The sequence below is a fragment of the Octodon degus genome, unplaced genomic scaffold (genome assembly GCF_000260255.1).
Source record: "Octodon degus isolate 3935 unplaced genomic scaffold, OctDeg1.0 scaffold00227, whole genome shotgun sequence".
Lineage (NCBI taxonomy): Eukaryota > Metazoa > Chordata > Mammalia > Rodentia > Octodontidae > Octodon > Octodon degus.
Genome location: NW_004524803.1, coordinates 1,119,909 through 1,132,675, shown reverse-complemented (window position 1 = coordinate 1,132,675; position 12,767 = coordinate 1,119,909). Strand labels below are relative to the sequence as shown.

Sequence of the window (12,767 nt, the reverse complement as noted above, 5' to 3'; positions counted from 1 at the left end):
AGAAGAGAATTTGAATTTGTATGAAGAGGGAAATGTGTGTGAATTATATCCTTAAGTCAGCAATAAAAGCAGAACTTGAGGAACTGATCTCAAGAGAAAAGGTAGTTTATCTAAGAAAACAGGTGATACGGCAAAGATGAATATAGATGTAAATAGGTGTGATCTTACATAAGTTCCCTGATTGCTTTTTATTTCTGACTCATTTTATTTTCTTTCTGTATTAGTTGATATAAACAGAAACATTAGAGATTTCATAGACAAGGACAAAGATGGAAATTATTTTCTAGAGTAGGAGATTAACCAATTAGGGGAAGACAGTAGTAGGGCCAGACCTCATTCACAGTCAGTTGTCATGAATTTCATGTGGGACCAATTGTCCTGGTAATGTGTTTGCCAGTGTGTTCAGATACATATGTAGGAAGGTGTAACCAAGTTAGATTTTGGTAGTCTTGGTGCATTGCCAGGCAAATATGAAGCAGTAAAAGATGAGTAAAACTGTTACCAGTTTATGTAAAAAATTGCAATAGGGATCATGGGATCGGGGCTGGGTAAGTTAGGGTGTGAGAATAGCGGGGTGAGAATGAGGTAGAGATAGTCTAGGGTACTGTAAAAGTGAATGATAAATAAAGTGGCTCTTCTAGTGAGTTTAAAGAATTTTAACTTGGGAAATAAGCCATAAATGTAGGTGCCATTGGTTAGAGGACCTTGGAAAATGGGACTATGAAGGAAGAAACTATTAGCAGTTACAAAGGCAAGTGCCTGGCTTTTGGGATAGTTGGAAGAAATTAAGTGGAAGTTAACCTTGATGGAGAGAAGGTGAAGAAATTAGAGGCTGGGGTATTGGAAGGATCAATTATATACATAATGAAAACACTGACCATTAAACCAACTACAGTTAAGAAGAAAACAATGACAAGATGCTAAGGCTTTTTATGGCCAGATAATGACTTTGCAGTTTTATTGACAATTATACCAGGAGAAAGAGAGCAGATGCCATAGATGTATGAGCATAACCTTCAAAGGAAGCAGAGGATTTTATGAGGAAGACATGGAACGATCTGGAATTGTAATGAGGTGTAAGGAAGGTACCTCATCCCACCTCAGGGTTCAGTGACAGGAAAGATGCTTGTTATGGTTTGTGTGTATTTGTCCCCCCAAAGCCTCATGCAGTCATTGAGGTGCAGTTCTACAGTTTGTGATTAATTCATAATCCAAGGCTGGGACTATGAGTCTGAGTACTGCTAGGATTATGGGCCTGATTACTGCTGAGATGATGGGTGTGTTATACCCAGCCTGGGGTAGATAGCCTGGATGTAACATAAGAGGGACAGAGAGACAGACTTGCTCTCTGTTGCCAATGTTGCTGTTCCTCCTCCCTTTTCCTCTTACTGTTTTGCTGTCTTCCACTGCCATGAACTGCTGCCCTCTGCCAGGTGCCACTCTGCCTTGGAACCAGCTGAGTACGGACTGAAACCTCCAGTAACTGTGAGCTAAACAAACCTTTCTTTCCTTCACCTTGAGTGTCTGGTATTTATCTCAGCAATGAGAGAAGAGTAACTGAGACAGCGCTCACACAGAAACAGGTTAGAAGACAGGTTTCAACTGTAACAAAAATGTGAAGGAAATACATTGAGAAGTTAATAACACAGGGAATTGTGACTTCATCAAGAAGACCTGTCTTTATGGGCAACTGTGCTTAAATACTGAGAAATTTCCATTTTAAACTATGATAAAATAAGACAACAGAATGCTCAGGGGTTGCATCCAGTTTCTTGGGCTTCTGGAACAAAGCCCACAGATGAGGCAGTTCAGAACAACAGAGGAGTGCTGTCTTACAGCTCTGGATGCTGAATGTCTTAAATCAAGTACAACAGTTCTCCCTCTGAAATCATCAGGTGTTATAACTCTTTTGCTCCTCATCTCTTCTAGGCTCCAGGGTTTGCCAGCAGTCCTTGGTATTTCTGGCCTTATAGATGTGGTACTCTAATCCCTGCTTCCTTATCCTACAAGGTCACTAATCATAGCAACTTAAGGGCCCAGCCTACTCCAGCATGACCTTGCCCTACGTAATTATATTTACAATGGCCAAATGTCCAAATAAGGCTCCCTTCTGATGTCCTGGAATTTGGAACATGAGAGAGGCAACAACCTGACCCATAACAAGGCTGTTGAGAAACAAAACAAAACAGCACTGCTTTTATGGAATGTGTTCATATTTGAAGTCACTCAGGTTCTTGTCTTACTCAGTTGATAAGGCCTGGTAACCCACAGCTTTAAGTTCTTATTGAATCTAGCACTTGGGAGGCTGAACCGGAAAACCATGAATAAGAGGCCAGCCTGAGTAATTTAGTGAGACGCTGTTTCAAAAATAAACCTTTTAAAAGGGGCTTGGTGTAGCTTAGTGGTAGAGTCTACCCAATATGTATGAGGCCTTGGGTTCATGCTCCTGTGTGTGTGTGTGTGTGTGTGTGTGTGTGTGTGTGTTAATGTGTATAAAATGCATGATAACCTAAACAAACAAAAAAAGCATGCACTGCATGTGTCTAAAGTTGTATAGCATGGATGTATGCCCTGAAGTATACTGATACCACTTAGCTTAATAGGCACCCCAGCTGGCTTGAAAAGAAAGCATCCAACTCCAAGTTGAGGGTCTTGCAGTCTCTTTCACTATTCTTAAAGCTCTATTATTTTAAAAGTTGAACTAACTAAAGCTCACACACTCAGGGGCCCCTGAGTAGAGAACAGCTTGCATTAATGTGATGCTGTCATACTCAGCTGAGAAGAGATGGAGACAGGAAGGAGAGGGAGAAGTCTACTCATCAGCTAAAATGGGGTGCCAGAGATGCAGTGGCTGAGATATTCAAAAGCAACACCCCCCAGGTTTTGGCTAACTATAGGCTTTCACTTTTGCCCCGCTCTCTTAAGTGAGTCACAAGAATAAGGTATTCTGCAATGAACAAAACCTTGGCAAGGCAGTTGTTTACTGCCTGGATGCTGAGCTCTCTGGCAGCCCAGGATGCTGGCATAGGCCTGCACCCTGTGTCCACTGAGGTCTGTGCCTGTACCCTTGAGATCCCAAGCCTTGGTGAAACAAAATAAAGCAACCACTAATGGATAATTCTGCTACTGGGATTGATAGGATATTTGACTCTTCTTACCTTGTCAGAATGCAGCCAACAGTTTAGGAGAGGGGGTGAGGCTTATTACTTGAAGGTAATGTCTTTCATGAAAGATGCAGAACCCAACTGTTTAGTAGGATATCTATCCCTCTCTATTTCCTACACAGCTGGTAAGAAATGAAGGCCCTCACTCTGTTACTCTAATTGAATTCCAACTTGGGTAATTACACTATAATTAAATAAATTTTCCCCATAGTTTTAATTCATTGACAAATAGTGCTAGTCAAACAGCGCCATTTCACTCCCAGAAATGCATCCCCACTATATTTCAGTGATAAGGGGAGTGATTTATATTTGGAAGGTGCATGAAAAAACACACAGTTCATAAAATATTTTAGGTATCATTCATGATTACATATGCTTTGCTCAGCATGAGATAACATTAATTTCTATTATAATCTTCCATCTAATTTCTCATATGCTTAGTGCCAAAAGGAAATAAGACAGTTAATTAGCATTTCTTGTTTTCCGAACAGTTTTTGTAGAGGTGGATCAGTGGCTTGAATCTATTTAGAGTTTTTTTTTTCCTAAAGCATGTTTCATCATCCTTGGGAGTCAGACTGGGGTAGGTATTGGAATTGCCCTTTCTACATATGACAGAGTTGAGGCAGCGGTCCTCATGGTGAGGAGGCTACTTCCTATCAGTACCAGTCTCAGAACCCAAGCTTGCTCTGATCCCCGGTCCAAGTTCTTCCTGTCAAACACTGGGTCTCTATTGATCACACTAGTTTTTACTAATAAGAAAATAAAGAGCACACTTGTGAGCCATGTCACAGCCATTAATGATTTAGTCAGGAGTTAGAGGCTGAACAGCCAGAACCCGATGCTATCCTGGGATTCCAATATAGCAGGGCTTTCTTCTGGTTGTGTTACTTGCAGGCACTTCCCACCAGAATAATAGTTCAAAAGTGGGGCTATAGAATTCAAGTTTCAAAGGCTTAAGTCAACAACTTCTGTGGATAATCCACTACTATTGTGGACTGTTGGACTGTGTGGGATTGTTTTGCTGAATTCATGAACCTATAGTATTTAGATGCCAATAGAATACCCATTTCTGACAGGACTAAACAAAAAAAGGGGATACAAAGGAAGGACCATTTTATGTGTGTATATGCAGAATAGTTAGGATAGATATATAGCTACTTTCGCTTAATTCAATGAGAAGAAAGATTTGTACTAATAGTGTTTGGACAGGATATTCTGTCTGCATCTTGTACTATGGATAACCACTAAGAAGATTATAATGTACAATGTATTAATTATTGAAACTGTCCTATTAATCAGTTTTGAAACTATCTCATTGGTATTTGTTTCTCAATTAAATAAAATTTAAAAAAAAGAATTCAAGTTTCAGATTTATTCTAATGATCTTCTTTGAAGGTTGTAGGTAATTTTTAATAAGATATTAAAGACAACATCAAAATACTTACAAAAAGCAGCAATAGAAGGGGTGTTATAATGATGCCCTGAAAAAAATAAAAGAGATAATGATCATTTATCAGCCTGGAAAGTAATATTTTCTTTGCCATTTTAAACTCTGATAGTTGGAAATGTCCTCCTTCTCAAGGCTGTTTAATAAAATCTAGGCGATAAGGAAGGTGGAGCCCCAGTCTTGCCTCCTCCCCTCATGAGTTAGCAGCTCAGTTTCCACTATTTGTGTTCAGTGTCACTGCAAATAGTCACCAATCTTTCTTAGACTCATCTTTCCTCTCTTAAACCTAAGTTCCCTTTCACACTGCACATGTCACACACATGGAAGCTGGTGGCTGGCAAGCTTTCTCACTCCATGGCTTTCAACTTGTAACTTGGATAAAGTGCCCCTTTTTGAGAGAAGACAGGTGGTTTAGTCCCAGTTGGGGTCCTCTCCTGAGCAAAGACCACGTCAGTTGTGATGAATGAGATGTCATGATTTTGTAATGTGAACTGATCTCCCCTAGGAAATGAGCCAGGATCTCAAAACTCATTTCACTTGATTAGACTCCATGTCTCCATGGTAGAAGGCAAGTCTTTCATCTAATTCAGCCACACAGGACCACCTCAGTCCCTCTGTCTCCCCCAGGCAGAAATGAGCAAAAGATTTGTTTTCTTCGATGACAGGGAACAGTTTGAGGCTGTTGCCAATGAGGCAGAATACAAGCTTTTAGGTTTCTTGAAGGTAAATCTTTAAAACTAAGTGTTTGAGTTGGGAGTTAACATGACAGGTTATGGTTTTAGAACAGCAGATGATTATTTGCCTGTCTTAGTTTTTCCGTTACGTACCAACACTTTCCTATGATTTACATAAAAAGCATTTCATATTTTTATTAGTGCATTATACATGGAACTTTAAAATTTCAGAGTCTGAGGCTGTGTGTGTGTGTGTGTGTGTGTGTGTGTGTGTATGCATCTATGAGAGCGGGGAGGAGGCAGGACTGGAGGAAGAGAGAAAGAGATAGACTAAACCATGCCCAGTTTGCAGGTTTGGGATCACTTACCTTCAGAAAACCTGTCCTTTTGATAGTTATATGAAAGTTCAGCTGTTATTACAGTAATTAAATTGTTCTGGATGTAGTATAAGAAGCAATCTGACTTGAACACTGAAACTGACATTTTGGAGAATATATATATATATATATATTATGACAATTGGCATACAGGCTTGTTTTATTAGAATGAACATTTCTTCATCAAGGAAACTTTACTACCTTTTAATGTAAGGGCCCTACTTTTCAATCCATTTGTTAAAGTACATATTCAGATTATCAGCTCCACTGTTTACATGAAATAGGTCTCATTATCACATTTCAGAAAGCTAGGTGCCCGGAGTCTGTGGAGATATCTCAGTGGCTTAAGCACTTGCCCGGAAAGTACAAGGTCCTGAGCTCAATCGCCGGTATCAAACAAAACAAAACAAAACAAAACAAAACAAAACAAAACAAAACAAAACAAAACAAAACAAAACAAAAGCTAGGTACCAAATGCTAAATAATTTTTAACTTAGAAAGCCAACTGTCTTTTAATGACTTGGACTATGTTCAGACTTTAGGAGGAAATCCAACTTTACAAGGTAATGTGAAACTGAATATATCTAGCTGTTTCAATGTATGTAGCAGCCATCCAATGTCAAGACAATTTGTTTAAACATTTATTGAACATCCACTTACATGCAACACTGTGTGTTTCTCCCTGGACAATAAAGGGTGAATCCAGCATTGTGCTTGTTAGCTTATAGCCTAACAGGGGACGCTATAAGCATCGAAGCATTTGAACAAATTTCAATATGTGGTGATAGATGGCATTAAATCCACTAGTGAGAGAGGGAAAAGAGCATGTAAAAGGAGGTGATTATTTCACCTTGGGAGATTACAAGAAGGAGAAGACACTGAATGGGTTGAATTTTACTGGAAACTACTCCAGCAGAGTGAAGGGACATTTCAGGAAAAGAAGGATACTCAGAAAACTGTAAGAAGTGAAAGAGGGCAAGAAAAAGTATGAAGTGGAGGCATGAGACCAGAGACCAGAGACCAGATCACCAAAGGCCTCTCAGGGCCAGGAAGAGGCAGCTGGGCTTGATGTTAGCAACAATAGCAAACTACTGAAGCACTTAAATAAGGACAGAATGAACTGGAAAATAATATGTAGGAAATGGATTTAACTTGGCTTATAACTTTACCAGCTTTTACATTTATCAGTTCACCTAGATTCAGATATCACTGTTATTTATGGAGTATCACTAACAATAATAACATGCTTAAAATAGGCATGGTATCTGTCCTAGAATAACATTCTTCACCCAGGAACAAGGCTGACTACTGTTACCATCCTGGGGACCTATGTTTTGTACTAGAGGAAATGATGGTGCCTGGGACTCGTGTTCTTTCCACTTCACATTTCCTGATAATAATAGAATAGTAATACTAACAGTAATTAAAACAGTTCTATTAATGGTACCTTGTACTTTCACATATACTTTAAGATTTGACCCTTTTCTATTGAGGGAATTAGCCCCACTTAATAGACCAGAAATTGGGGTTCAGAAAAGCCAACCAAACAAACGTGAGGTGACATGGCAAATAAACAGCAAATCCTAGACTGGGCCAGCTTCATTCAACTCAAAATTTAAAACCTATTCCCTTAACCATTGGTGCCAGTTCTCTTAATCATCCACAAGACTGGATTAAAAGACTTTTAAAGAGCTGGATGGACTGTGGGGGTGCTATATTCATTAGTCAATTTCCTCATATTCATAGCCCAGTGTGCTCTCAGGAGGTGAGATTCATTGAGCAGAGTCACTGGGCTGTGCCGGAAGCTCCTCTTCCTGGCCTTGCGAGGCCTCTGGTGATCTGGTCTCTGTGCCTCCACTTCATACTTTTCCTACCCTGCTCCAGTTCTCATAGCATTCTGAGTCCCTGTGTGTTTTCCTGGACTGTCTCTTCCCTTTGTCTGCTGGAGTAGCTTCCAGTAAGTTCTTCAACTGGTTCAGTGTCTCCTCCTTCACACTAGTTCAGTTCCCATGCTGTCTCTTGGCAGCCATGAAGTGAGGTGCTTGCTCTACCATGCTCTTCTGCAATAACATTTTTGCTCTGAAGCCAGCTGACCATGGGTGAACCCTCTGCAATCGTAAGCCAAATAAACTGTGATTGCCAAGTACTTTGTTCCAGTGATAAAAGGTTAGCCAATACATCATTAGCCACCTGGAGGCAGTCATCACCTACCAGATTTCTATAGAATTCTGCTTATGGTATATATTCAGTGATTTTCTGTCATATGATTTTTGTCTCAAGTTGACAAGTGATTTTTAAGGATGACCTTTTCTAGAAATCAGAGCAAATTTCTCTGCTTGAATACTTCAAACACAAAGTTGTCAACTTGTAGTATATAATCCTTTGCGGCTCTACCAAAGACTTACAGTATTTATTGCTGAAATATTAAAAACTTGGCAGTGAACAGAATATATGTTTTAATACTGGGTTAGGTATTCCTCATTATTGTCTCAAGAATGGCAGTTCAAGTTCATGAGCTAAGACTGAACTATTATATAATGTTGAAATCTATTTTTTAGTTATGTTAGGAAGTGAGTCAGGCATGATGTCATTAACTGACAAGAGTACCACAAATTTAAAGTTTTGGTGAAGTCATTATAAATCATATGAAAACAATAATAGCTAATACTTATGAAGAATTTATGCTAGATACTGGGTTAAGGACTTTATGCAATGCTCTTTTATGTAACCATCACTTGAAATAGGTTCTATTATCATCCCTGAGGACTAAGCAAGGAATGATCCTTGGAGAATCTGAGGGAAGTGGGAAAGCCTAGAATTGAGACTTTTTCTCTTTGATTTGAGGGCCTGTACTTTTTAATGGTGTAAATGAAATCTTTGCAAACTTAAGCATTTCCTTGGGGTTATAGCTTAAAAGTATCTGAGAGGAGCTTCAGACTTAGTTTGTCTTTTTGATGATGTGAAACACATTGAAAAGCCATCATGTAATATGATTAATACACATTTTAAAGTCAAGTTTTTATAAATATCAATGACAAAAAAGGTTGAATTGAAAATTGAAACTGTGACAACAGTAATCAGTTGAAAGCTGAAAAGTCAAATGTGCTGTTTTCTTTTAGGTCTAGAAAAGGCTCTATTTAATTTAGTCTCCTTTCTGTTTCCTAAATTCTGTACAAATGGGGGGGGGAGTGGTGGCTGAACACTTCTAGTAAAAGATGTTACACCCTCTTGCAGATTCAAGTTCAAGATACAGTTTTTAACATCCTTGTAAATAGGAGAGCATGGAAAGCTTTCAACTGTAACACCTGAGAAAATCAAGACACAAGGTGATGGATTTCATTGTCTCCCGAAAAAGTTCAGAAAACCCATCCACACTTTGATATGAATGACTGGGTGAATGTATTTTGTTGAAGTTTTTTTTTTTTTTTCCCACAGAAAAACATGTCAAAATTGGAGACAGTGAGATTCAGGCACATTAAAATACAAACAAGAAACCCAAATAGCATTAAAAACAGTAAAATCGAGAGTATACTTTTCTCAGCAACTTATAAAAAAAGGCAAAACTGATACATTTTGTTTTTAGGATTCAGGTTCTCACTAGGCAGTACAGGCTGGTGCTGAACTTCCTTTGTAAGGCAGCCTGGCCTCAAACTCAGTTATTCTCTCACAAGCATGGGGCTTTCCATTGAGTTACAACTACAGCCTCGTTTTATATTTTTATTTTGAGACAGGGTCTTACTAAGATCCTAATCTGGGCTCAAACTTTATTCTTCTGCCTCTGCTTCCCAGAATGTTCAGATTACAGTTGTACACCACTATGCCTACTCTGAAGTAAAATTCTGATTTGTTTATTTTACACTGCTGGGGGCTAAACCTTGTGCATGCCAGGCAAATCTTTTACTACCACCTACCTCCTGATTATATTTTTATACCATAGCTCCTAATTATATTTTTAGTAGGAAATATTACCTAATGACTACAGTGATCACACAGATACTGAGACTGACTTTTGGACTTCTGGTTCCAGGATATTATTACATCAATTTAGTTTCTACGAGGTGACCAAAGTGCTACTTTGCAAGGCATCTGGGGACACTCTGGGGACCCTCTGGTTCAGCATCCTCTTCCCTGACAGATGATCCCCTCTGTTTATCTCCCTCACAACTCCATGAGTGATATGAGCTACCATGGCTGTGCTTTTGGCAGGAAATAGTCCCCATAGAAAATGTTCCTCTCCCTAGGCAAACAATGCCCCAGGTAAAGTTCTCTCACACGCTCTCTCTCGCGGAGGACGCTCTTACACCGATCTCAAGCCTCTGAAAACGCTATCCTGTCCTCCTTTGGAGCACTTTAGAGCAAGTCTCGCCTCCCTTCCTATGCTGCCTTTTTAACTGAGGATCTGGAATAGCGTAAACAGGATCTCCCCCTCCAGTCACTTCTGGTTTTATTATAACAGTACGGCTGCCATCAGCATTTTGTTCTGCACATTAAGTTTTCTGTGGGCTAAGAGTCCTTAGATTTTCCTCTTAGGACAGGGTTCTGGTTTAGATGCTCCTTACATGGATGCATGTAACTTCATAAAAAGGGACTGAAGCTTGGGAAAGGCAGAAAGAAGACTACACATCCTTTCGATGTGATCCTGGTGCACTAACCCACGAAATCAAGAACTACTTAACTACCAAGAGAGATGTACTTTGCTTTGCTTTCTGTTTACTGTTGGTTAGGAACCAGACAGTGGAATTCCATACTAGCTTACAGACTTTTGTCTAGCAGAGATGGAAATGATTTCTGTGTAGTAGAAAAACAATAACCACAAGGGTTATGATTTTATTGTCTTGTAATAAAAATAATCAGTTTTGTCTCTAGTTTAGCAAGCATTTTCAGTAAGCATTTCTGATAGCCCAATATAACCCCCATTTCTCTAATTTCCTCAGAACCAATTTTACCAAGCTGCTGATTTTGTCATTACTCACTTAAGTGAATATTTGAAATATGTTGATTTTATGAAATAAAGTCATGTTTTTAATTTTTTCAAAGTTGCACTGACAATTCCTTTCATCTGAAACTTGTATTTATAATAATGCAAAAGTCACTTTAAGAAGAGTATTGTTGCTTAAATTTTCCAGGTTTCTTGCCTATTGTCCTGTGACTAGTACAGTGTCCTGTTATACCTAAAAAGATCAAAGAATTAAAGTTTATTCTTCAAGGTTAAAATTAGGTCAAACCAGTATGTAATGAGTGAGACTGGTCAGCAGACCCTAAGCAATAAATTCCGAAAGAATGGTATGGGAAATTTAAAGAGACCTAAACTTAAACAAAATGGTCAGGTTATATAGTCAATAGGAATATGATATAAGCATGGATGACAAAATACACAGCAGAGTAAACTTAAAGAAGAAATAGAGATGCATTAGGAGCCTAGGGAAAGGTAGTTGAAAAGAAAGCGTGGCTTTTGATAAGTGAACGCTTCTTCCCTCCTGCTCTGCTTATATATCTGTTTTTAAAACTGAACCTTCACAGACTAACTACCTTAATGTGCTCAAATGAAACATTTAGTAGTATGTTTATAGTTCTGTCAAGGGAAGAGGGTGTCTTAGCAACTAACATGAGCATTATGGTTTGTTTACCAGGTATAGTGCACTAGAGTGAAGCCAGATACATACAGCCATTTGCGCACAATACTAACCAGTTCGTACTCCTGAGTCTGGGACCACGCTTGCTAAGAAAACTTTTAAAACGAATTTTGTTTTACAAGCAAAAGTGTTTCTGACAGAGCAAAGACACACTGACCAGCTGACATCTACCTCTAAGAACTTAGCCACACTGAAGCACACTAATACAACTGAGTTCCTGAATACACAAAGCTGAGGCCCTGTTCTTAGATTTATGATGACTCCACGTGAAAGCAGTATCACTCTCTGAGGGCTACAGGTGTGGCAGTGGGTTTACTGCAATAGCATTACATTTATTTAAACACACTTGTATTGAGGATTATATATCAGACAGTAATCATGGTGCAGAGAGAAAAAGGTGAATATATGGTCCGTGGCTACAGAGAATTGCTAAGGAGAAAGTGGTTTGACCTTGTTCTTCTCTAATCTCAATACTATTAAAGAAATTCATATATCCCTATCTTACTAGATTTGGCCTATTATCTTTTTAGAGTTCAATCTGTCACTGAAATATTCAACCCTTACCTACTTAGTGACTGCTGCACCAGGCCTTGTTAGATGCTGAGGCACAGTGGTGAATGACACAAATACCACTGATGTCCTCAAAGTTTTCAGAGAAGACAGATGAACAATGTTAAGATGATGACTCAGGGAACTACGAAATGCTCCATAGGAAGGTGAGAACTGCATGAAGAGTAAGAGTTTGCCAGGCAAAGAAGTGCAGATTGGAGGAGAGAAGAGGAGAAAACCCAGGCCAGAGGAAAAGAATGAATAAAGGCTTTGGAAGCAAAACAACACACGGAAATGGAAAGTGAAGACTGCACTGTGACAAATGCAGGTGAGAGAGACACAGTGAAAAGCCAGCAGAAGCGGAAAGGCCTAGCAATCCATGGCAAGGAGTTACAGCAATATGCATTCAAGCCAGAGGCTGCCATTGGAAGAACTTACATAGCCAAGACTGTGGGAGAGAAGCCTGCTGTGACAACGGTATACCGAAATCTGTAGTTAGGTAACCAGCACTTAAGGAGGTTGGAGAGAAGGTTAAAGCAAAGACTAAAGGAAAGAAAGGGGACTAATCAGGAGGTTGTGCAGTATGGTACTGTAAGCTGGAGTTGATCTGAGGAAAGCTGAGGAATCTTGGGGATCAGGACAGTGACATGACAGATACAAAATCTGAAAGGCACCATTCAACAGAGTATGAAGAGAATGAGAGGAAGCAAAGATGGTTCCTTAGTTTTCTGAATTTTGAGATCTTGGAAACAGAAGCCAAGGAGCCACTGGGGATAAACAGGTTCATTTTTCTTGTGAAAGATGATATGTTTAATGTATGTGTAAGACTGCCTTTTGGAGATGCTATAAGTAATTGGGCACATAGGACTGAAGCTCACAGGGCCAGGGAGATAGCTCAGTAGAATAAGCACCTGCCTGGCAAG

At 39.3% G+C, this 12,767-nt stretch overlaps 1 protein-coding gene across 1 annotated transcript in view; it reads right to left on the bottom strand.

Moving 5' to 3' along the window:
• Slc10a7 (solute carrier family 10 member 7) overlaps nucleotides 1–12,767 on the bottom strand; it is a 321,845-nt gene that overhangs the window by 72,461 nt on the left and 236,617 nt on the right. Inside the window, exon 9 of the mRNA XM_004645437.2 lies at nucleotides 4,610–4,645. Within this exon, the coding sequence (XP_004645494.1) occupies nucleotides 4,610–4,645 (36 nt within the window). The remainder of the gene's footprint in view (nucleotides 1–4,609; nucleotides 4,646–12,767) is intronic.